At 59.0% G+C, this 23,864-nt stretch overlaps 2 protein-coding genes across 2 annotated transcripts; one reads left to right on the top strand and one right to left on the bottom strand.

The window, feature by feature from the left end:
* The first annotated feature begins 581 nt into the window (after window positions 1-581).
* Window positions 582-16,709, top strand: ENTPD7 (ectonucleoside triphosphate diphosphohydrolase 7). The gene is made up of 12 exons (XM_075934450.1): window positions 582-774; window positions 2,025-2,207; window positions 8,842-9,047; window positions 9,276-9,426; window positions 10,607-10,710; window positions 11,292-11,348; window positions 11,779-11,927; window positions 12,012-12,178; window positions 13,207-13,531; window positions 14,580-14,665; window positions 14,751-14,912; window positions 15,249-16,709. Exons 1-12 carry the CDS (start codon window positions 767-769, stop codon window positions 15,475-15,477), a joined length of 1,827 nt encoding a protein of 608 aa, XP_075790565.1. The 5' UTR covers window positions 582-766; the 3' UTR covers window positions 15,478-16,709.
* Window positions 16,710-17,360: 651 nt separating this feature from the next.
* On the bottom strand, window positions 17,361-23,293 carry ATP6V0E2 (ATPase H+ transporting V0 subunit e2). Its single transcript, XM_075934458.1, has 4 exons — window positions 23,040-23,293; window positions 22,106-22,153; window positions 18,966-19,117; window positions 17,361-18,251 (listed from the first exon to the last, which is right to left on the bottom strand). Exons 1-3 carry the CDS (start codon window positions 23,141-23,143, stop codon window positions 19,024-19,026), a joined length of 246 nt encoding a protein of 81 aa, XP_075790573.1. The 5' UTR covers window positions 23,144-23,293; the 3' UTR covers window positions 17,361-18,251; window positions 18,966-19,023.
* Between the last annotated feature and the right edge of the window lie 571 nt (window positions 23,294-23,864).

The raw sequence follows: 23,864 nt of genomic DNA, 5'->3' as shown, positions 1-23,864 counted from the left end.
TTCGAGTTTTATTGGTTCTGGCCTTGATTGGCTGCTGTTTCAAGGGCCAGGGCGCGTGTTCTGTGTTCCAGAGCCGCTGATTGGCTCTCTCAAGGTGATGACGCCCAAGGGATGTAGAACCGGGCGAACGTCGGGCAGCGCGTTACGGACTCGCAGCACGTTCAGCCGGGACAGAGCGTGCGCGGCACCGCCCCCTTGCTCACGTGACCGCCCCTCCCATTGCCTTGTCGAGGCGGAATCACGTGTCATTCGGAGCCTCAGCTAATTCCACAGCCCCGGGGCCGCGTGGCCAAAGAGGGCAGGGGGCGGTCACGTGAGGAAGGGGGCGGCGCCGCGCGCGCTCGGACCACGCTGCACAAAGTTGATCGCGGATTTTCAGATAGCCCCGCCCAGGGGGCAGGGCTCATGTAACGAGCTCTGCGATTGGACAGCGCTGATTGGTCCCCTGGGTCACGAGAGAGGAAATTTTGGCCTTTGCTGCTTGGGGCGCCTCAGCATCCCGTTCGTTCTGATTGGCTGCTCTCGCGGCGAGGGCGGGGTTCCGGGGCGGGCACTGATTGGTTTAGAAGGCGGGGCGGGTCCAGCACGCTCGAGTCTCGGGAAGCCCCGCCCCTTCCTCCTGTCGCCTTGGTGACGTGGCCGCGGACCTGTGCCCTGGGGAACTCCCTGCCGCAGTCCGGCGCGGCGATGTCCCGGCGGCCGGGGGGGGGCCCTGGGCGGGCCCGGGCTGGGGGGAGGTGACGCGGCGCCGAGCGGGAGCGGGCCCATGGCCAGGTGAGCGCGGGGCCGTGACCCGGCTGGAGCGTCGCGGCGCTTCCGCCTGGGGGGCCCGAGCCGGGGCCTGGGCCAGTGTCCGCCCCCCCCCGCGGCTCCTCCGGGCCCGGCCGCTGGGGGGGGGGGGAGTCGGCAGGGAGCCCCCCTCTCCGGGCCCGGCCGCTGGGGGGGGGGGAGTCGGCGGGGAGCCCCCCTCTCCGGGCCCGGCCGCTGGGGGGGGGGGGAGTCGGCAGGGAGCCCCCCTCTCCGGGCCCGGCCGCTGGGGGGGGGGGGGAGTCGGCAGGGAGCCCACCTCTCCGGGCCCGGCCGCTGGGGGGGGGGGGGAGTCGGCAGGGAGCCCACCTCTCCGGGCCCGGCCGCTGGGGGGGGGGGGGAGTCGGCAGGGAGCCCCCCTCTCCGGGCCCGGCCGCTGGGGGGGGGGGGAGTCGGCGGGGAGCCCCCCTCTCCGGGCCCGGCCGCTGGGGGGGGGGGGGGAGTCGGCAGGGAGCCCCCCTCTCCGGGCCCGGCCGCTGGGGGGGGGGGAGTCGGCGGGGAGCCCCCCTCTCCGGGCCCGGCCGCTGGGGGGGGGGGGGAGTCGGCAGGGAGCCCCCCTCTCCGGGCCCGGCCGCTGGGGGGGGGGGGGGAGTCGGCAGGGAGCCCACCTCTCCGGGCCCGGCCGCTGGGGGGGGGGGGGGAGTCGGCAGGGAGCCCCCCTCTCCGGGCCCGGCCGCTGGGGGGGGGGGGAGTCGGCAGGGAGCCCACCTCTCCGGGCCCGGCCGCTGGGGGGGGGGGGGAGTCGGCAGGGAGCCCCCCTCTCCGGGCCCGGCCGCTGGGGGGGGGGGGGAGTCGGCAGGGAGCCCCCCTCTCCGGGCCCGGCCGCTGGGGGGGGGGGGGGAGTCGGCAGGGAGCCCCCCTCTCCGGGCCCGGCCGCTGGGGGGGGGGAGAGTCGGCAGGGAGCCCACCTCTCCGGGCCCGGCCGCTGGGGGGGGGGGGGAGTTGGCAGGGAGCCCCCCTCTCCGGGCCCGGCCGCTGGGGGGGGGGGGAGTCGGCAGGGAGCCCCCCTCTCCGGGCCCGGCCGCTGGGGGGTGGGGGAGTCGGCAGGGAGCCCACCTCTCCGGGCCCGGCCGCTGGGGGGGGGTGGCGGGGAGCCCACCTCTCCGGGCCCAGCCGCCTGTGCAGGCTCCGGGGGCTGGAGTGGGCAGCGCGATGCTTTCTTCCCCTGCCTCGGAACGTGACTTTGCCTGCTCCCCGCACCTTTTGGCCTCTTCCAGGATCAGCTTTTCCTGCCTCTGCCCAACCTCATGGCGCCTCACTGTGCCCACCGTGAGCCCGTGTGCCCGTCAGCGCCTGGCCCTGCTGGCACTCCTCTTTGGAGTCTGCCTGCTGCTCCTTGTGGCAGCCACAGATCTGCGCCGTTGGGGCTCTTCTGCCCCCCCAGACCGGCCGTTTGAGAGGTGAGTGAACCTGGGTTGGATGGTTTTGCTGGGTCTGGCATCACAGACGTGGGACGCTCCGAGACTTGGCTACGCATTGTACAGGCAGGACAGATCAGGCCATGAAGGCAGGGCAGCAGACCAGGACATAGAGAAAATTCAGTAGAATTTGACAAGAACATTTCTGAGGGCAAGGGGCCACAGCAGGCTCTAAACGGCTACAAATTCTAACTTGTAAGAATATGATTATATGTCAGGTTAGCAGCCTCAAGAGACTGGAAACTGTATTCATAAAGCAGGGGGGATCAGAGTCCAATGAAAACAGTAATACTGTGTGACTTCTTGATACAAGCCAGTGACGTGTCTCAGAAGGACAAGGTGTAGAGAAATCATTTCTTGATTACTGCTGTCTGACGGCAGTATAATCAAGTTCAGCATTCTCAGGAGAGAGAAGGTTGGGATAATAAGCTTCAGAAACTGGGATTTACAGTAAAATAAAATGAAATTCTTTAGACTGCATGGAAGCTGCTAGCACACAACACACCCTCCTCTGTGGTTAGACCATGGCTCATAGTAAATTGTTGAGAGAAATGGGAGCACTGTGCCATGCTTTCACTCTACTCTGAGCTCTTGCCTTCATTCTTACTAACACTGCTGCCTCTGGGATTTATCAGGCAGATAATCCTGACAGGCACATGTGTTTGACTTCCCAGCCACTTAGCCCTTTCTGTTCGACAGAAATGTTACGCAGTTCACTTCTCTCTGGGTGACCCTGGTCTTGAGTCCAGGGTCTCCCCCCCATATATTCTGGTGGGCAAGCATCCAGTGCTTTGCATTTACCCACAGTTCCTCTCCAAGACGATACTGGAATTTAAAGTTAAAAGACTCTTGGTGTTTGGTGCTCTACTTGGAGTGGATTAAATCTGTCTACCCAGTTTCTTTCTCCAGGCACCAGTTTGCTGGACAGGGCTATGCCCAAGAGCACGGTGGATAGCTAGCTGCATGTCATATTGCAGCAGTCCCCTGGCTGGCCTGAAACTAGAAGGCTACTCTAGGCTGCCACATTGGCTTGTCTCAGGCATCGCCATCAGAAATATGTGCAAAGCTGCTCTGTGGTTCTCTCCACGCATGTCCCCAAGTGTCACTGCTTGCACCAGCTGTCAGGAAGAAATCCTGTTTCAGTTTGTCCCCCCTCGAGAACGCGTTCCAAGGCAGAGAGGCCGAACTCTCCTGCCCCCAAGGAAAGCTTTGCTCTGTTGGGGAGCCCTGTATTGGTAGTGTGCCATCCATTTGCATAGGGCCGTGTCCCCAATTGTCTGTCCTGCACGCTGAGCGTTGTCTGATGTTGCACTTGCAAGAAGGGACTTGCTGCTTTGTGGGTCTGTGTTTCTCTGAGTTGAGTAAAGAAATCCCTCTGCTGGTTGTTGCTTCTCCTTGTAACCCTCTCCTGGTTCCCGCATCCCCTGAGGGAGAATCCTGCATAGATGGAATCGAAAGGTGGGGAAATGGCCAGTCAGGCAGGGCACTGCCCGTGCTGAGCCAGTGACAAGATTGGGGCCTTGGCTGGCTTTTCCAGTAGGATACTCCCTTCCACCACCCCTCGGTTGGAGGGGCCACTCACGCTCGGCCCATTAGTTTTCATTGCTCTTTGGACGTTGAGTGTCTCCATTTGGCTGTTGTTCCTGGAGACTTTGTCCTGCATAACGGAGGGACTAGGCGGTATGTTCGGGAGGGGTGATGCTATTGCTGCCCATAAGCTCTGGGGGAGCTCCAGGGAGCTTGTGTGGTGGGGCTGAGAGTCCTGCCAGAACAGCCTCTCCAGGGATGCAGTTTTCCCCTGCTCAGCATGCCAAAGGCTCTGGCTATAACACAATTACTCGGGTAGCGCAGGGTGAGAGAGGCGCCAGCTCGGCTCTGGACAGCTCCACTTTCAGCACCAGCTTCTGGGGCTCAGGGAGGGGAAGGCCAGTCCCGTTGGTGCCTCCATAATTGAATTGAGGTTGGTTGTTGTCTGTATTGCAGCCCCGGGGTCAGTGGAGCCTTGTGGAAGCGGATGCTCTGGGCTGGGTAATGGTGCTGAGCCAGGGCATCCTAATTCTGTTAGGGCTCCTACTAATGGAAAGGAGAAGCTGCAGCCCCCTGGTTCTGCCCTGACTCTGCGTGTGGGCAGCTAGCATTGTGCTGACTCGGCCAAACGGCTCAGCTGCATGTGCAGCCCCCCGGGGGGCCTGTGAGGGAAGGGATCGATCATCCCCATTGATCTCCTGCCCTGAGGGTCCAGAGGAGCTCAGCGGTGCCCAGGGGGCGTCTGGAGCCTTCCTGCAACTTTGGAAGTGGCGAGCAGAGTTCTGAAGGCAAACGCTTTGTGTAGCGTCAGCAGAGCCTGCAGCATGGCTAATGAGCAGAGAAGGCCCATCTCTGTCCTAGGGCCTGTGCAGGGGCAAAGCCCTGTGTGACGGCGCGTTGGGGGTTCCCCGTCTCCTGCACCCCGAAATGGCACAAACAGACTGCACCAGCCAGTGGAATTGAGGGTGGTTTATTGCCTCTCCAGGATACAGCACAGCACAGATGTAGTCTGGTCCCAGAGCTGGGCTAGGATGCCTCAGGCCCCCTTGAGATGGGGGAGACTGGGCCCCTAAACTCCAGCCCCTTCTCCTAGGCTCTCCTCCATGCCCTCCGACAGCCAGCAACCAACTCCCTCACTTCCAGCCCTGCCCCCCAGCCAAGGCAGCATTCCACCTTCCTTTGTTCCTCTCCATGGGGGGTGTCTGGCCACTGGTTTGCATAGTGACTCATCCTGTTTTGCTGGGTCGTGGTACCCACGGCAGCCAGTGGGGGTTCCCCCAGAGCCAGCAGCATAGAAACCAGCCAGGTACCCCCACTACGTCACAGTTCTCCCCCCTCCGAGAGCGAACTGAGCAGAGTCACTCCGCTCGTGACCTAGGGAAGTTCGGGTCCTCTGCGTGGGAACCCGCCCCGGGGACATGGGTGCTCCCCTTGACTCAGGCCGGCCGTGGCAAGGCCCCACATGAGCTGGCTTCCCTCTGTCCACTCGCCGCCCCGCTCCAGGGCGACTGGCGCAGGCCTGTCCTCGGGGGTCACACCCACCCTTCCGCTGGCCTTGATCTCTGGCCAGGGTCTCTCGGGCTGGGGCCATGAGCCCAGTGAGCCTTCTCTGGACAACCAGGGCGGCTTCCACCCCCGACGCTCCATCCAGGGAGGACTTCCCCTCCCATAACTCTCTCAGCAAGCCCAGAGGGTCTATCTGGGGTAGAGACCCCCAAGCAGCTTTCCTCCTGTCTTGGGCCTTCCCGCCCCTCTGGCAGGAGTCACAGGACCGGCAGTACCGCTGCACGGCTGTAAAGATTCCCGGCCAATGGAAGTGCTGGAGCAGCCTCAGCCGGGTGCTCCGGATCCCCCGGTGGCCCCCAACGGGGACGTCGTGGGCCAAATACAGCAGCTTGAGGCGATACTTTCGGGGGACGACCAGCTGCCGCTGGACCCCCCATGCCCTCGCCTTCCTGGGGGGGAGCCACTCACGGAACAGGAGCCCACGCTCCCGCAGGAATCTCTCCTGGCCACCTCTCCCCCGGGGCTGAGCTGCACGGAGGCCAGCCTGGTCCCTCAGCCTCTGCAAGGAGGGGTCTGCCTGCACCTCAGCCTGGAATTCAGCTGCTGAGGCAGGGATCGGGACCTGTCCCCCACCTTTGCCTAGGTCCGGAGTCCCAGCCTGGCTGGACCCCGTGTCCACTGGGATGGGACCCTGAGGACGCTGCCAGGAGTCCTTCCCTGGACCCACGTTGTCAGCCCCCCGCTGGCTCTGGCTCCGGGTAGTGACTAGAGCCCGCTGGGATTCATGGGGCCACTCCTCTAGGTCATTCCCCATCAGCACCTCGGTGGGCAAGTGCGGGTGCACCCCCACTTCCTTGAGGCCTTCCTTGGCCCCCCATTTCAGATGCACCCTGGCTACAGGCACCTTAAACGGGGACCCGTCTATGCCCTTCAGGGTCAGCTGCGCGTGGGGTAGTATCCGCTCCGGGGCCACTATGTATCACCTCCGCCCCCGTGTCCCAGAAGCCCGTCACCTTCCTACCATCCACCTCCAGGGGTATGAGGCACTCGCTCCGCAGGGGCCGTCCTGCCCCCACCCGGTACACGGAGAAATCCGCCTCCTGAGAATCAGACCTCCCAGGGGAGGTGCACTGAGCATCCTTCCCCTCTCTCTGAGCTGAGGTTTGCCTGCCAGCCCCTGCCTCTGGGGCAGCCTGCCCTTCCTCCCGCCCCAGCCAGTTAACCCTGGAAAGTCCCCGGTCCTGGGACCTGGTGCACTGAGCCCTCTTGTGGCCTTTTTGCCCACAGCGATGGCAAGTTAGGCTTTGGGCTGTCTCTGTCCAGGCCCTGGCTGGTTCTCTGGGGCGCAGACGACCTGTTCCTTGGTCTCGCCCCGTAGTTGACTCCCTCCGTCGCTCAGCCGAGATCCGGTCTCTGCGCGGTTCCCTCTCTCTCCGGGACTCCCGTTCACACCCGGACCGGCTCTCCGTGAACTCATCCGCCAGTCTCCCGGCCTCCTGGGGGTTCTCTGGTCTCCGGTCCTTGAGCCACAGCCTCAGTTTGGGTGGGCACACTTCATAGAACTGCTCCATCATGACCAGCTTGAGCAGCTCCTCTGCGGTCTGGGCTCCGACTCCAGACACCCACTTGCGGCAGTATTGCGCCAGGCGGGAGGCCAGGTCCACATAGGTCTCCCGTGGCCCTTTCTGTACCCCCCGGAACTTCTTCCTGTACATCTCGGGGGTCAGCCCGAACTTGTGCAGCAGGGCCTCCTTGACTCGGTTGTAATCCCCTGGCTGTAGGTCCTCCAGCTGGCTGAGCACTCCGGCCGCCTCCTGGTTCAGTGCGGGGATGAGCTCCTGCAGCCAGTCAGCTGGGGGGACCTGTTGCAGTCCACAGGCCCTCTCAAAGGCACTGAGGAACCCGTCTATGTCGCCCATGTCCTTCAATTGGGCCACCACGAGCCTCTCCAAGCGCCTGGCAGTCCTGGGACCCTGGGGCCCATCCGCACTTGGTGCAGCCGGTGCCCCGCCGGTTCTCCGCTCTGCCATGGCCAGCTCATGCTGTCGCTGCCTCTCTCGATCTTGGCGCTCCTTCTCTCGATCTTGGCGGTCCTTCTCTCGGTCCTCTACTTCCAATTCCCTGATCCGCAGCTGGATCTCCAGCTGCCGCAGCTCCGCTGGGCTGGCCCCTGCCCTAGATGGGCTGCAGCTTGCAGGCCTCCCGGGAGACGCTGTCTCATCTCTCCGGTGGGTTCCAGCGCTCCTCCCCCTCTCTGAGCCTGACACACTCTCAGGTGGGGTCTGGCTGCTTCCCCTGGGGACAAGATCCTGGCCCTGTGGCTGGTCATTCTCTTCCAGCTGGGTAATCAGCTGGGCCTTGGTTGCTTTCCGCACAGGCAAGCCCCTCTCTCTGCACAGCCCCACCAGCTCTGCCTTCAAGAGTCGGGCGTAGGCCATCTGCCCGCTGGGCCCCTCGGTGCAGACTCACCAGTCTAGTGCTGCAGCGCCCCACGATTCCCAGGAACCGCTTCGCTCTGTCTCCAGCACGCCTGGCTCCAGGGCCCTTGCTTCTACTGCGCCTTGTCGCTTGCCGCTGGAAGCTCCATCCATGGGGTGCAGTGGATCCCACCCCTGACACCAGTGTGACGGCGCGTTGGGGGTTCCCCGTCTCCTGCACCCCGAAATGGCACAAACAGACTGCACCAGCCAGTGGAATTGAGGGTGGTTTATTGCCTCTCCAGGATACAGCACAGCACAGATGTAGTCTGGTCCCAGAGCTGGGCTAGGATGCCTCAGGCCCCCTTGAGATGGGGGAGACTGGGCCCCTAAACTCCAGCCCCTTCTCCTAGGCTCTCCTCCATGCCCTCCGACAGCCAGCAACCAACTCCCTCACTTCCAGCCCTGCCCCCCAGCCAAGGCAGCATTCCACCTTCCTTTGTTCCTCTCCATGGGGGGTGTCTGGCCACTGGTTTGCATAGTGACTCATCCTGTTTTGCTGGGTCGTGGTACCCACGGCAGCCAGTGGGGGTTCCCCCAGAGCCAGCAGCATAGAAACCAGCCAGGTACCCCCACTACGTCACACCCTGTCCTAGGGTTTGTCACTAGATTCACCTTTCTGGACTCTGCCATTAGCAAGGCCAGACCCCTACAGTGCTGTTATCTGCTGGGGGGGGGAGGGACTCCTCTCTGACCTCCTGATACTCAGTCCTCTCTCCAGCCTGTGCAGACACTCGGTGCTGGGCAGATGAGAGCTGGTCAATGCCTCTGCTGGGGGCTGGGGTGTGGGCGCTTGCCCAGCTACAGCTGCTGTGAGTGGGACTTCTGCAGCATTGTGGCTGCCCTGACTGCATGGGACTCCTCCCAATGTCACTGGGGTGGAACTGAGTCCTTGCTTCCCCTGCTCCTGCTCCCCGTGGAAGGCCCAGCCCAGTCACCCTCTGGGAGCAGAGCACTGCCCATTAGCACAGGGGCAGGGCTGTGTGGAACAGGCTGGCTCCCAGCGCTCTTGCTAGCCTGATCTGGGCTGTGCACAAGGTGCTGTGGTGCTGTGCCTCTGCCCCTCCTGCCTGTTGGGGTTGACCATCCCTCTTCCGCTCTCCCAGGTACATGGCCCGGGTGGGAGACCTGGAAGCTACGGACACAGGGGACTCCACACTGAACTATGGGATTGTTGTTGATTGTGGGAGCAGCGGCTCCCGGGTCTTTGTGTATTTCTGGCCTCCACACAACGGGAACCCTCATGACCTGTTGGATGTCAAGCAGATGAGAGACCAGAGCCGCCAGCCCGTCGTCAAGAAAATCAAGCCAGGTCTGTGCCCCTTCTTCCCTGCGTGAGGCCAGGCAAGGGCAGAGGCTGAGCGCTGGCTTTTCCGTTCCTGCTGGTGCTTATTCGCTCTGCCCTCTGGGGCAACGGTCTCCCTCCGACTCCCCCAAGCCTTGAGCCTTTGCTTCTAGAGCAGCGATTGGAGGCCGCCCCTTTCTCTGGAGTGGGTGTGGGACATTTCTTTCTTCCTCAGTTTCCCTTTTCCCTGTGCAGGGATCTCCGTGCTGGCAACCACTCCGGACCAAGCCAGTCACTACATGCGCCCACTGCTCAGCTTTGCTGCAGCTCATGTGCCGGTGACAAAGCACAAGGAGACTCCACTCTACATCCTGTGCACGGCGGGTATGAGGCTGCTGCCTGAGAGGTGAGTGCCCCCAAGGCACCTTGCTTGTGTGTCTGTTCCACTGGCATTAGAGGCACCCAAGCACTCGGAGAACCAGAAAGGGCAGGGAGTTCCTGAGCGAAGCCTGGTGCAAGGGAGACAGGAGCATGTTGCTTTCGGTAACTGGGTTTGGTTCTTTAAAGGATTTGAAACCACAGAGAGAAGAATACTTCTTTTTAGGGTCAAACAAAAAATTATTTATTTTTTCTATTTACTTTATAATCAATTTTCTATTTAAATCAATTCATTATTTTTTGATTCTTTTAAGACAATATAATATACAAAGAAAAAGTAGAAAAACAGTACAGTAAAAAAACAAGAAATAATAACTTCTCCTACAGATATACCCTCCTGATTTACCTTTAAACAATGTATGGAGTTAACAATTACTTAATACTCACGTTAAGAAAGATAGAAGCATTGCTTAGATTCAGGAGAGATTCTTTTCTTTGTTTTTCCTTTCTTTGGATTTTTCGTTGCAACTTACGACCGGTATTCGTTCCCCTGTCGGAGCTTATGTGCGGCAGCCGCCGGGGAGGGAGCCCTGGTTGATCAGACCTGGCTTTTTGGATTCGCAGCCCGTCCGCTCGTGGTCTGTTTCAGCCACCTTATATACCCTGTATCGGTATTTTGGTATCCTCCACTCACCTGGCAATTGCTGACGTTAGATTTTTGTCTCATTCTGCCCTTACAAAAAACTTTCGTCTGCTCCATTTGGGGTAATCAGCACTTCCTTGCATACTGCTGTCTGAGTTACTTACTTCCCTAAAAGCGGGGTTATTGTTGGTCAACCAATCCAATTTTGTTTTTATTTTTATCTCCTGTATCTGAGAGTGCTGCCTTGCCTTTCCACTTACAATTAAACTGGTGCTCATTTGACATATTCTGGGTAGGCCTCAATACCTTCCTTTCACAGCTGCCAGCAGAGGGCATGGCTTGCAAAGCCCAGTCCGGGGGCAGGGAGGCACCAGGAATCCTGCAGTGTTGGAGTCACTGCAGGATTTGTGACCAGGGGCAGTCTTAACACAAGACTCCCCCAGCTGCAAACTGGAATGGGTGCGTGGAGGGGGATTCCTTGAGCCCTAACACACAACTGCTGGGTTGGATGGCCCTTGCAGGCTGCAGGGACTGGGATGTTCACTGCTGTCCCTGCCCTCCCCAGGCAGCAGGCTGCAATCCTGGCGGACTTGGTGAGGAATGTGCCCCTGGAGTTTGATTTCCTCTTCTCGGCGTCGCAAGCTGAAGTGATCTCAGGGAAGCAGGAAGGTAATAGTCCCAGCTCCTCGGTCTGCAGGTGTGTCGTGAGCCGGGGGAGATGAGTCACTGCAGCCCTTATTGACCCAGGTGCATGTCGGAAGAGGCATGGCTCTGGGGGCAGGCAGTGCTAATGATCATCTGGGGGTGGGCATAGATGCTGCGCAGACCTTGCAGGAGCCCAAACAGCAGAGGCAGCATGAAGACAATGGTTCTTGGTCCATGCTATTCCCAGGAGCCAGGTTCCCTGTAAGCAGCCACCCAAGAGAGATTCCTCCCAGCTGATTAGCAGAGTGCCCCCAGGTGGCAGCATGTGTTTTTTTTGCTGATGGTGCACATCCGCACATGCCTCATTGCACAGAACAAAATGTATTCTGCACATGGAAAACATTAGAGGCCCCATCTGCCCCAGAGCTGCTAAGGCAGAGACTCAGGAATTCGTCGGGCTCTGCGCTCCCAGAGGCTTGAGAGTCACGCACTGAAGGGAACAGCAGAGTGCTGGCTCCTCTGCGGATTCCAAGAGCTACAGCCGGCTCCAGTGTCCTGGCTGCGCCGGCGCGTTGCCTAACGCTCTGTCTGTGCCTCTCTCGTAGGGGTTTATGCCTGGATTGGGATCAACTTTGTCTTGGGGAGATTTGATCACGAGGAGGGTGAGTCCAGCCAGGGCTTGTGGGGCTGGGGCGGTTGCAGCTCTGTTAGAATTGACTCCGCACCCAGAGCAAACCAGGGCCTTGGCGTGCTGAAGGTCCTGGCCCCCCATGGAGTCCCTGAGCCCAGCCAGATGGGGAGAGGGAGGAAGTAGGAAAGTGGGTGGAGGGGCAGGGTAGATGAGATGGAGCTATGTATTGGGAGCTGTAAGAGCAGAGGCACGCAGGGAAGGTGGGGTCTTGTTCGTTGCTATCAGCCTTCTATGCCTCAGTGGAGCTCCCTGCGTTAGGCAGCAGCCAGGTGAGATCTGGACACTGCCCTTGTCCCCCATACAGCAGGGTTGCCAAGGCCCTGATCTGGGGAGTGAGGGCAGGGAGGCTGACCTGGGCACATGGTCCCAGGGATCTGCTAATGTCTTGCTGTGGGCTGCAGAGGAGGAAGCGATGGTCACAGTGGCTCTGGGGAGTCAGGCGGAGTCCCTGGTGCGGAAGCGGACAGTGGGGATCTTGGACATGGGTGGTGCTTCTCTGCAAATCGCCTACGAGGTGCCCAGCGTGGAGGCCTTCTCCTCCCCACAGCAGGTGCGTATCGAGCCCCCCGGGCAGGAAACCAGCCCTTGTGCTTCCCACGCTTGGCCCGGCTGCTCACCCCTCTCTCTGCCTCAGGAGGAGGCTGCCAAGAGCCTGCTGGCTGAGTTCAACCTGGGCTGTGACGTGCAGCACACGGAGCACGTGTACCGTGTCTATGTCAGCACCTTCCTGGGCTTTGGGGGGAACTTTGCACGGCAGCGCTACGAGGAGCTTGTGCTGAACCAGACACGCACCCACAACAGGTAACGCTGCCCTGGGCTCAGCAGCCCCCCCAGGCACCTGCCTGCTGGGGGAAGGTCCTCAGACATCCCAGCCCTTGGCGCTATAGGGGCCACAAGTGGAAGGTCTAATCTCAGCGCACGCTGCAGAAGCCCTAAAGGATGTTGCTGTAAGGGGGGGCCTTTAAAATGGCCCTGGCAGGGTTATCCCCGTGTGTGTGGGAGCTGGCGTTCTTGTGTCTGCGGGTTCTGTTGGTTCATGCTACCAAGGCAGCCTGGTCTTTCCTTTGATAGCTCCTCCCCAGGGCCAAGGGGAGTCTGGGGGCTAGGCTCTCCCATGGAGATCAGCCCAGGGCCTGAGGGAGGGCATCTTCACCCCAGTTGCAGGGATGTGCCCAGGGCTTTGGTTGGGGGACTCCCCAGTTCTTGGCCAGGGGGCCTATCTGTTCTCATGGGATGCGGTTGTGTTGGATCTCCCTGAAGGGGTGTAGTTGTGGTGTTAAAACTCCCCTCCAGCCCATTCTGTCCTGGGATCGATGGTGGGCACCTCCCTGCAGCCTATCCCGCCTGTCTCTGGACCCCCTTCCCCCATGGGCTGGCATAGCACCATGGCCCTCCTCAGAGGTTTGTGGGCTGCAGGGGTGTTTGCTTGTTTCAGTCCAGGTGAGATTCTGCAGCAGGTTCAGGAAGGTGGACAATGGGGTAACAGCTAGTGCAGCTGTACTGACCACAGGTGATCCTAGCACACAGCAGCGCCTTTCCCAGTACCTCGTGCATGCTAAGGCATTGTGCCTCAGTTCCCTCAGCTCACGTCAGCGGAGTGTCCCTTGGCACAGCTGTGTGCTCTTCGCTGGGTGTCGCGCATGCACCCACCTATCACGTGTAATGGTGGGCTGGGCTTGCTACAGTGTGGCCAGCAGGGGGAATGTGGCCTTCGCAGGGGCAGTGAGTGCATGTGTGCCCAGCAGGGACTCTTCCCCGTAGCAGGGGCACAGCTCTGTCACTGCAGAGCCTGATCGATTAACAAGGCTCTTTCCTGGCTCATGTTCTAGGCTGCACAGCCAGCAGATGGGGGCAAGTACTGAGACCCCTTTTCTGGATCCCTGCTTGCCTGTGGGGCTCAAGGACACAATAGAAAGAGGGGGCCAGACCCTGCATATCCGAGGGCGAGGGGACTGGCAGGCCTGTGCACAGCTGCTGCAGCCTCTGCTGGCAGGGGTCAATGGCAGCCAGGCCTCCCTGACCAGCACTTACCAGGCACCCATTGACTTCAACAACAGCGAGTTCTATGGCTTCTCGGAGTTCTTCTACTGTACTGAGGACGTGCTGCGTCTCGGGGGCCACTACCATGCACCCAGCTTTGCCCGCACTGCCCAGGTGAGCACTGCGCTGACCCAGGGCTTTGGGGGTAGAGGCTGGGTTGCACCGGCCACTCTGCCGGGGGATGAGCATGTTCTTTGGTGCCTGGCTTCACCTGGGCTGCCCTGAACTTTCTCTCGCTCCCGAGGCTCCTGCTGGCCTAGTAGATGGCGGGGGAAGCACTAGACATGGTCTCCTTCTGATGCATTCTCCTAAGCCAACGGGTATGTAGTAAAGGAGCACAGACCTGGGAGGGCGTACCCCTCTGGGGCGTGTCTTAGTCTGGTGCTGTTCAATGGTTTTCATTACTGACACGGCTAATGCAGTTCGAGTGCGCTTATGGAATCTGCAGATACGCTGAGCTGGGGGAGGCTTGCAAGCACCTTTGAATTCTCATCCTGTCCTCCAAATGACTGACAAGTTAAAGAACTGGCCTGACTTCAGTGGGAGCAGGAGAGGTGCTTAGCTGCTGGGAAGAATGGGGGGGGGGGGTCCCCAGACTGTAGGAGGGTCAATCTGATGCAGGTGGAAAAGGCTAGTCTCCTTCTGCAGTATATAAAGACAAGTCTGGTCTGAGACAAAGGAAAGAATTCTCTTGTGCCTGATGCTGGGGAGGGCTCAGCTGGAGCACTTGTGGGAACATCTAGATGAACTGGAGAAGGTCCAGAGAGGAGCGACAGAAGGGTTAGAACCTTACAGCCTGACTGAGTCAAGGGTAACTGGTCCCAGGAGCACTGAGGGGTAGCTGACCAATCTGGTACGGGCTGTTCAAGCCAGTGGGACTCCATTGGTTTCCATGCTCACTGACAGTAGCACAGGGAGTCATGCATGGGCAGGAAAGGTGGCTAGAGATTAGGGAAGTTAAACTCTGGAACAGGCTTTGGAATCCCCATCGCTGGACAAACACGTCAGGGATGGTCTGGTTTGACATGAGGCTGCTTCCATGTAGGGGCTGGACGTGAGGTCCCTTCCCCCGGAGTATTTGTGACTGCTTGCTGTGCTGGAGGGGAGCAGGGGTGGCACCAATCTCTCCACTGACAGTGCTGTCTCTCCCTTGCTGCCCCAGGATTACTGCAGCCTGAGCTGGTCAGTGCTGACTCAGCGGTTCCAAGAGGGCCTGTACTCCCCACACGCAGACCAGCAGCGGGTCAAGTAAGGAGCCTCCCCTCAGCAGGAGCAGTGTGTCTAGCAGCTGGGGCCCTGGCATCTGACTACCTGTCCCGTGTGCCCTCTGCAGGTATCAGTGCTTTAAATCTGCCTGGATGTACCAAGTCCTTCATGAAGGCTTTCACTTTCCCCTGGATTACTCCAGCCTGCACATGGCCCAGCTCGTGGACGACCGTGAGGTGCAGTGGACCCTTGGAGCCATTCTCTATAAAACCCGCTTTCTGCCACTCAGGTAAAGCAAATTTGAGTAGGGAGCACGGGCTGCCCTCCATTGCCTGGCCCATACAGGGGATTTATAGATTCCAAGACCCTAAGCAACCACTGGGATCATCGGTAAAGCACAGGCCACAGCCTGCTCCTCCAGTCACTCTTAGAGCACAGCAAACCCATCCCAGCTTGACGTACCACTGTACCAGCTGGAGCGCCTGGCTACTCCAGTCCCAGCACTGCACTGCAGGAAGCTGGCTCTGGGGGGTGATCCTGAGGCCCTGTAAGTGCAGGGAGTAAGACAAGGTGCATGTGCTATGCTGTCACCTGACCTCTTCTCTTTTCTATCCTTCCTGCCCAGGGATCTCCGGCAGGAGAGCAGCCGACAAGCCCACAGCCCCTGGCTCCGCCTCTCCTTCGTCTACAACCACTATCTCTTCTTTGTCTGCATCCTGGTGGTGCTGCTGGCCATCATCCTCTACCTATTGCGGCTGCGCCGCATTCATAGCCGCCAGCTGTGTTTAGCTCCCCATAACCTACGGTGGCTGGAAGAGGCCGTGCTGCTGCCAGGCCAGGAACTGGGGCCCTAACCTGGCTCTGGAACACCAGCACCTGAACTGGAACCTAGGCTGGGTGACAAGCAGCCAAAGCCAGCCTATGGGGCTGCTGCCTAGGTTCCATCTCCTCTCCTAGAGCCCCAACACCAGTCAGGCCCTTGTTTGACACACAGGCCTGGAGACTCCCTGCTGGGCAGGAGAGGTGGGTACTCAGTAACAGGTGGTACCAGCAAGGCAGATTTAGCTCTCTACTCATGGGAATAGAAAGGTGTAGCACATCAGGGGAAAGCCTAGCTTGCAAACCTATGGAACTCACTGCAATAAGATAGTGAGGTTAAGCATCAGTAGGACTCAGCAGCCAACTGGACCGTTGAGGGGCCAATAAGCACACCTGCTATTACCTCTGAAAAGTCAATCATAAGGGACATGTCTGCCAGTCAAGGAGCCTTAATCCCTAAGTCTGTTTACCTTCTCTTGAAGCACAGAGCAGCCCACGGCCCCCCTCCACCATTGCTGTTTTTTCTGTCCAAGGGGCAGGAGTGGGACCATAGTCCTAGCATCACGTTGCTCCTGTGCCTGATGTTCCCTTGACAAGGGGCAGCTACGGGAGGGCTAGAGTTCCTAACCCCCTCTGCACAGCTGAGACTCCATGAATCTTTCTGTGGCTGTGTCCTACCCCCAAGCAGCAGGCTTCCCCCTGGGCCATAGGGCACAAGTCCCCAGTCTCAGCCATGGGGGGTTCCTTGGCTGACGGCAGGGCCCAGAAGTGGAAACTGGGTCATTGCAAATTGGTTTTCTTCTAGCAGAAGCCATCTGAATGAGCCTTCTCCCTCATCCTGGGCTTCAGCTTCCCTTTAAATCCTTCAGAGGGGGTGTAGCCCTTGTCCCCTCCAGCAGCTGCCTGAGTTTAGCCCCTTGAAGGCTTCCCTGCAGCCCAGCTGTTCAACAAGGAGGGGCACAGACCAAATGCTGCATCCCCCCAGAGGGGTGCTTTGCTACCTCAGAGGGATCACATGTGATGTCTGTAGGGGCTGCTAAGACATGCTAGCTTGTGTGATTTGAGGCAGGTACCGGCCTGCCCCTGGCCATCCCTACCCATTTCAGACCAAAGTTCTTTCCTTGTACAGGGCAGCAATCCATGCCCTGATTCAGCCATGGAATTCATCCTGCAGGCTGCCTCCCCTCCCCCAGGCCTTGCCTCCACAGAACCCAGATTACTTGAACCCCAGCTGTTCCGATTAGCGCAATAAACAATCCACAGGCCACCCCAGCAGTTTGTGCTTATCTGTGTTAGGGTCAGCACCCCCTGTAGTCTCTGCTGCAGACTTAACCCCCCTGCGGAAGGGAATGTACAGATGCTCTTTGTGGGGAAAGAGCCCTAGCTGGAAGTTTCTCTCATCCAGGGCACGGCTCAGCACACTCACCCTGGGTGCTCAGAGCAGTGGGGTAGCTCTGATCCAGGCCACACCTGCTGGAATGATTACTGCAGTTTCCATCAATCCCCTGGGTGAGAAGTCAGCAGCGCACAGCCTAGCCTCTGGGTATCCTTGAATAAGAGGGTTAATTGCCAGCATGGCTCAGGCAGGGGCCTGCACAGCTGGAGCAGAGAAGTGCTCCAGGGGCCACCCAAGCACTGGTGGTGCTAGATCAAAGTAGGCAACAGCTGTTAGAGCAAGGCAGTGCACTCAGTCTTTCATGGGGTGGAGCCAGGCCCCAGCTAAGGCTTTGACTTGAGGGGGAAACTGTTGCATGGTACCTGGAAGCAGGGACAAGGGCAGAGCATATGCTTCATCCTCCCTGAAACAGTTCCACTGCTGCACACGGGTCCAGCCCCCTTCCCTCGCCCCTGCAGCAGGGTAGGGGAGAGGAAGGAAGCTGCACCTAGAGCTCACCACAAGGGAGACCACCACGCTGCATACTAGAAAAACTTTTATTTTCACAACACATTTAAACACCAAACAACAAATAAATACTGTGGTTAATAAATACGGGAAATAGGAGGGGGAGACCAGGGTCTGGTCCAGATTATCGGCACCTGCCCCACAACCAGCCCACACACAAGAAGGGGCAGGAGTAGGAACCCTCTGAGCAGAGAAGAGCCAGGTGCCTGTGGTACTAGGATCGCAGGGGAAAGAGGGTTTTTTTTCCCCTGCAGACTGACTCAGAGTCCCACCCTGACCTACCACTCACTAGGACTTCTTCCATCAGCCACACACTGTTCCTCAGGCCCACCCTCCCAGAAATAGCAATAGCCACCAATCAGGAGCAGGCTTGAAAGCAGGGATGCTGCTCCAGAGCCCAGGGATCTCCCAAGGGGCTCCGGCTGCAGAGGATGTGGTCCTCACATGCACCAGCCCACAGAACGGGCTGCCAGGACCAGGATTCATGCAACAGGCATCATGAGGCTGAACTCTGTCTCCATTTCTCGCTTTAAGGGCTGAACAGAGCAGAGGCAAAAGGAGGGCTGTGGTCCCTGTACCTACCCTCCAAGAGTAGGGGTAGGCACAGTCTTCTGCACCAGCCAATTCCTTGGGAACCACAGAGCTCAGCTAGCCACTTGGGAATCTCTCCCATGCTAAGGAGGGGTGGGGTTCCATCTGCAGCACCTGGCTCAAGAGGAAGCTCAACTCTGAAGGAAAACCTGACTCCTCAGGGCTACATGAGTGGCCCTTGTGCCTTTTGGTTCCTGGATGCAGTGGCTGAGGTGGTGCTGCAGCTGGTCTGACCTGGGGTCCAGCTCTGGCAGGACAGCACTGGTGGGTACAGAGGGTGGATCTACATCTGGATTTCAGAAGGAAATGCAGGAGCTGAGAGACAGAGATGGGGAGATGTTTAGTCCAAACTCCTTCCTGTGAAGGGGGCCTAAACAGCCATCCCAAAAGAGGGAGGGACTCACCACGGGCAAGAAGAGGCCCTCTCCTGGGCTGAATCCAGGGACCCTCTGTTTGGCTCCAGTACAGAGCACTAACAGGCAACAGCAAGCCACTTCCCAAAGAGCCTCTGCTGGAAGCCCAACCCAAACCAGAAACTGCCTAGGAAGCTGCACAGAGTAAAGTGCCCTGGCTTCCACAACGCCTTTTTGTAAGCTAGGGGGTGGGGAACCTTCTTTCCCTCAGGAGCTATTGGCCCACTGGAAAAAAAATCAGTCAGGGTCACAGGCAAGTGAGAAGCAAAAAAGCCTCACAAATGTGGCCCTTGACTGGTAAGCAGGAGAAAAGCCATAACCTCACCCCACTCATTCAATTTTGGGCACCAGGGTTCCCCTCACTCTCCAGCCTCGCAAGGGAGGGAACACATACCAAGGCTCAGAGCTTCACCCTTGGATTCCGGGGGTGGCTCTAGTAGATTATGTGGTGCTCCCCCCTCCCCAGGCTTTGGGGTGGAGCCAAATATGAAGTAAGCCTTGCCCCCATCTATAACTGGGCCAAAGCAGCAAGTCTGGGGAGGGCCTTATACCACAAACCCCCCCCCCATCCACTCCTTAAGTCCAGGTGGCCTGTCCCATGGGAAGCGCCATTCACCATGATATATGGGTGCTGATCTCATCTCCTTCCTGGAATCTTCTGGGCTGGTCCCAGGTCACTCCCACAGGAAGCGCACATACCAGATGGTCTCATTCTTCAGCTGGGGCCCAAAGAGGGGGTTTGCCTGAGCCAAAATGGCTATGAGCCAGCTGCAAAACAGACAGAGTGTGACTCTAGAGGTGCCAGGCATTACAGATCACCACAAAGGGTGTCTGCCAAGAGGGCATGCATGGTTCAAACTCAGGCTGAACATGGCTGGGGCAAAGAGTGAAGAAATGTGCAAGGCATTTGGGTAATGAGAGGAATTGGAAATGACAATGGGCACTAGAGCAGACAACCATGGCACTGCAATGTAATAATGCCTGTACTTCCCACTATGACAAGAAGGGTTTTCCCCATCACTGCAGGATCTCCAGCTGCCCAAGCAAAATGCAGGACAATGTAGCACTTTAAAGACTAACAAGATGGTTTATTAGATGATGAGCTTTTGTGGGCCAGACCCACTTCCTCTGATCAAGTAGTGGAAGAAAATAGTCACAACCATATATACCAAAGGATACAATTAAAAAAATGAACACATATGAAAAGGACAAATCACATTGCAGAACAGGAGGGGGATGCGGGGGGGGGGGGGGGGGAAGGAAGGAAGGTAAGTGTCTATGAATTGACGATATTAGAGGTGGGGAGAGTGGGATGTTTGTGAGCTAGAACAACGTTTCCCTCAACTCCCGTCCCCTTTCACCCCTTCTCTACCTATGGTACATCGATGACATCTTTATGATCAGGACGCATGGCCAAGAAACACTGGAGATATTCCACAGAGATTTCAACAACCTACACCCCACCATCAACCTCAGCCTGGACCATTCTACACGAGAGATCCACTTCCTGGACACCACCGTACAAATCAACAATGGAAAATTAGACACCACTCTCTACAGAAAACCCACCGACTCATACAGTTACCTACATGCTTCCAGCTCCCATCCAAAACACACCACACGATCCATCGTCTATAGCCAAGCCCTTCGATACAACCGCATCTGCTCTAATCCTACTGACAGAGACCAGAAGCTTCAGGATCTCTACCAAGCATTTATAAACCTCAACTACCCACCCGGAGAAATAAAAAAGCAAAGTGAAAGAGCCAGACGAATACCTAGAAACCATCTACTTCAAGACAGACCCAAGAAAACCAACAATAGAACACCACTTGTCATCACCTACAACCCCCAACTTAAACCTGTCCAACACATTATCAATAAACTACAGCCTATACTGGAACAGGATACCATACTCCAAGAGGCTCTGGGAGACAGACCCATAGTCTCCTATAGACAACCACCTAACCTCAAGATGATTCTTACCAACCACCACAGGACATACCACACTAATACCAACCCTGGTACCTTCCCTTGCAACAAACCCCTTTGCCAGCTTTGTCCACATATTTATTCTGCTGATACCATTATTGGACCTAACCAAGTGAGTTATAAGATCAAGAACACATATTCCTGCGCATCCAGAAATATAATCTATGCTATCATGTGCCGAAAGTGTCCGTCTGCTATGTACATTGGACAAACATCTCAGACACTTCGCCAAAGGATTAATGCCCACAAAACAGATATCAGACAAGATCACAAAGAGAAAACAGTTTCTTGCCATTTTAACCAGAAAGGACACTCTCTCAATGACTTAACCACCTGCATTCTGCTACAAAGACCTTTTACATCTGCACTTGAAAGGGAATCCTCTGAACTGTCATTCATGTTAAAATTCGACACTCTCCGGGAAGGAATGAACAAACACTTGAACTATCTTACACATTATCAAGATAGCTTTCCCAATTATCACCTCTAACACCATTACTCACAAACATCTCACTCTCCCCACCTCTAATATCGTCAATTCACAGACACTTACCTTCCTTCCTCCCCTCCCCCTGCATCCCCCTCCTGTTCTGCAATGTGATTTGTCCTTTTCATATGTGTTCATTTTTTTAATTGTATCCTTTGGTATATATGGTTGTGACTATTTTCTTCCACTATTTGATCTGAGGAAGTGGGTCTGGCCCACGAAAGCTCATCATCTAATAAACCATCTTGTTAGTCTTTAAAGTGCTACATTGTCCTGCATTTTGCTTCAGCTACCCCAGACTAACACAGCTACATTTCTATCACTATTCCAGCTGCCCAGGCAGTGTTCTTCCAGTAATCTAACTATATTTACTCTGTTAGTTGGCTTAGTTATGGTGCTCAGGAGTCCCCTAAACCACACAGCTATGCCAATCTAAATTTTCAATGTAGACCAGACCTTGCTATAGCTGGAGTTACTGAGACCCTGTGGATCAATTCACATGACTAGAATGTTGAGAGTCACTGGTTACAACCTGCTTATGAAGGATGGAGTATCTGAAATTAGGTGTGTGGAGAGAAAGGTAGTGGTGCGGGGGGGAGAAGCCTCTGTCCGCAGTGAGCCCGGAGCAGCAACATGGGGTGGCTCCCTGGGAGTGGGGTCAGAACACACTGGCTGCCAGCCTCACCCCCAGCGGCTATCAAATAATCATGTAATCACTCAGTTTCGGGGCAATTACATGATAGTTAAATTAACCAATATCTAACATCCCTATGAAGGACAGAGAGTCATATTAGAAATAAAAGATTTAAAAACGGTGATTAACCACTTGAACAGAAGACTCCCAGGAGAAGTTGAGGATTCTCCATCTTACTATATTCAAACCAAAATCCTGGAGGCCTGTCTGGAAAGTGTACATTAGCTAAACACAGGTTATTGGGCTCAGTATACAGGTAAGCAGGTGAAATTGTTGGCTTTTTTGTAAGTAGGGCCCTACAAAATTCATAGGCATGAAAAATGCATCATGAACCACCCAATCTGGGCGCTGTGCTTGTATCCTGCATTGTGCATTCCACCAGGAACACAGCAGGCCTGGAGTCGGGATCCGGAGCTAAAGGCACTTGCAGGAAGGTCTGCGAGGTTCTTTTCGGTGCTGGTGTCACCCTGAGTGCGAGCCCCCTTCAGAGACGGGTGGAAGAACCTAGGGCTGCACGGCCAAGGGACCCAGCGTCCAGCCTCCTGCCCCCCCCCAGCGAGCGGCCCCGCCCGCCCGCACTCACAAGAGGTAGCAGCACACGGCGCCCGTGACCAGCATGGTGATGGTGACCCTGTGGGGAGAGAGGCCGTTAGCGGGGGCGGCGCGCGGAGGGGAAGGGGGGAGCCGTTAGCGGGGGCGGGGCGGCGCGCGGGGGGCCGTTAGCGCGGGGGGGGGGCGCGGCCGAGGGGGTAGGGGGGAGCCGTTAGCGCGGGGGGGGGCGCGGCCAAGGGGGAAGGGGGGGGCCGTTAGCGGGGGCGGGGCGGCGCGCGGGAAGGGAGAGCCGTTAGCGGGGGCGGCGCGCGGGGGGCCGTTAGCGCGGGGGGGGGCGCGGCCGAGGGGGAAGGGGGGAGCCGTTAGCGGGGGGGGGGCGGGGCGGGGCGGCGCGCGGGGGGAGCCGTTAGCGGGGGCGGGGCGGCGCGCGGGGAGCCGTTAGCGGGGGGGGGGGGGCGCGGCCAAGGGGGAAGGGGGGGGGCCGTTAGCGGGGGCGGGGCGGCGCGCGGGGGGAGGGAGAGCCGTTAGCGGGGGCGGCGCGCGGGGGGCCGTTAGCGCGGGGGGGGGCGCGGCCGAGGGGGAAGGGGGGAGCCGTTAGCGGGGGGGGCGGGGCGGCGCGGCGCGCGGGGGGAGCCGTTAGCGGGGGCGGGGCGGCGCGCGGGGAGCCGTTAGCGGGGGCGGCGCGGGGGGAGGGGGAGCCGTTAGCGGGGGGGGAGGGGGAGCCGTTAGCGGGGGCGGCGCGGCGCGCGGGGAGCCGTTAGCGGGGGGGGGCGGGGCGGCGCGGCGCGCGGGGAGCCGTTAGCGGGGGGGGGGGGGGCGGCGCGCGGGGGGAGGGGGAGCCGTTAGCGGGGGCGGGGCGGGGCGGCGCGCGGGGAGCCGTTAGCGGGGGCGGCGCGGGGGGAGGGGGAGCCGTTAGCGGGGGCGGCGCGGGGGGAGGGGGGAGGGGGGCAAGGCCCGGCTCTTACCCGCGGTTGGGCCCCTTGGGCACGAACCAGGGCGCGGCGACGCCCACGAGGCCCCAGAAGGCGGAGAAGAGGATCAGCGGCAGCGCGAAGCTGTGCGCGGTCATGGCTGCCGAGAGAGCGAACCGAGCCCTGCACCGCCAGCGCGGCCACCGTAGCGATCCGCGGCCGCGCCCCCTCGCGGCCCATTGGCCCGCGCGGCTGCTCGCTCCCGCCCATTGGCGCACTCGCCGATCACTCCGCGCTACGACTAACCAATCGATACGCAGTGGCGCGCGCTCCCCGCCCGGCCAGGAAGGCGGGTCCCCGCTGGGCAGGCAGCAGGGGGCGGGGCGGGGCGCCCTGCTGGCGGCAGCGCACCAGGCTCGGCGCAGCGCTGCGCTCGGCCTGCCCGAAGGGGACTCTGCACGCGACGTACATGTGCAAATCGCCGGTCCCATCCAGCGCCGCGCCTCAGGCTGTCTTGTGCCAGGCCTATGGCGGGGGCTGGGGGTGCAGGAGAGTCTGGAGGCGCAAGAGTTCGGGGACGTGGGCGTATGAGGGATTCGGGGCAGCGGGTTCCGGGGTAGGGTGGGGTTGGGATTCGGGGCAGCGGGTTCCGGTGTAGGGTGGGGTTGGGATTCAGGGCAGCGGGTTCCGGTGTAGGGTGGGGTTGGGATTCGGGGCAGCGGGTTCCGGGGTAGGGCGGGGTTGGGATTCGGGGCAGCGGGTTCCGGGGTAGGGCGGGGTTGGGATTCGGGGCAGCGGGTTCCGGTGTAGGGTGGGGTTGGGATTCGGGGCAGCGGGTTCCGGGGTAGGGTGGGGTTGGGATTCGGGGCAGCGGGTTCC

Source organism: Pelodiscus sinensis, chromosome 8, assembly GCF_049634645.1.
Source record: "Pelodiscus sinensis isolate JC-2024 chromosome 8, ASM4963464v1, whole genome shotgun sequence".
Taxonomy (NCBI): Eukaryota; Metazoa; Chordata; order Testudines; family Trionychidae; genus Pelodiscus; species Pelodiscus sinensis.
This window is presented reverse-complemented; position numbering and strand designations above follow the sequence as displayed.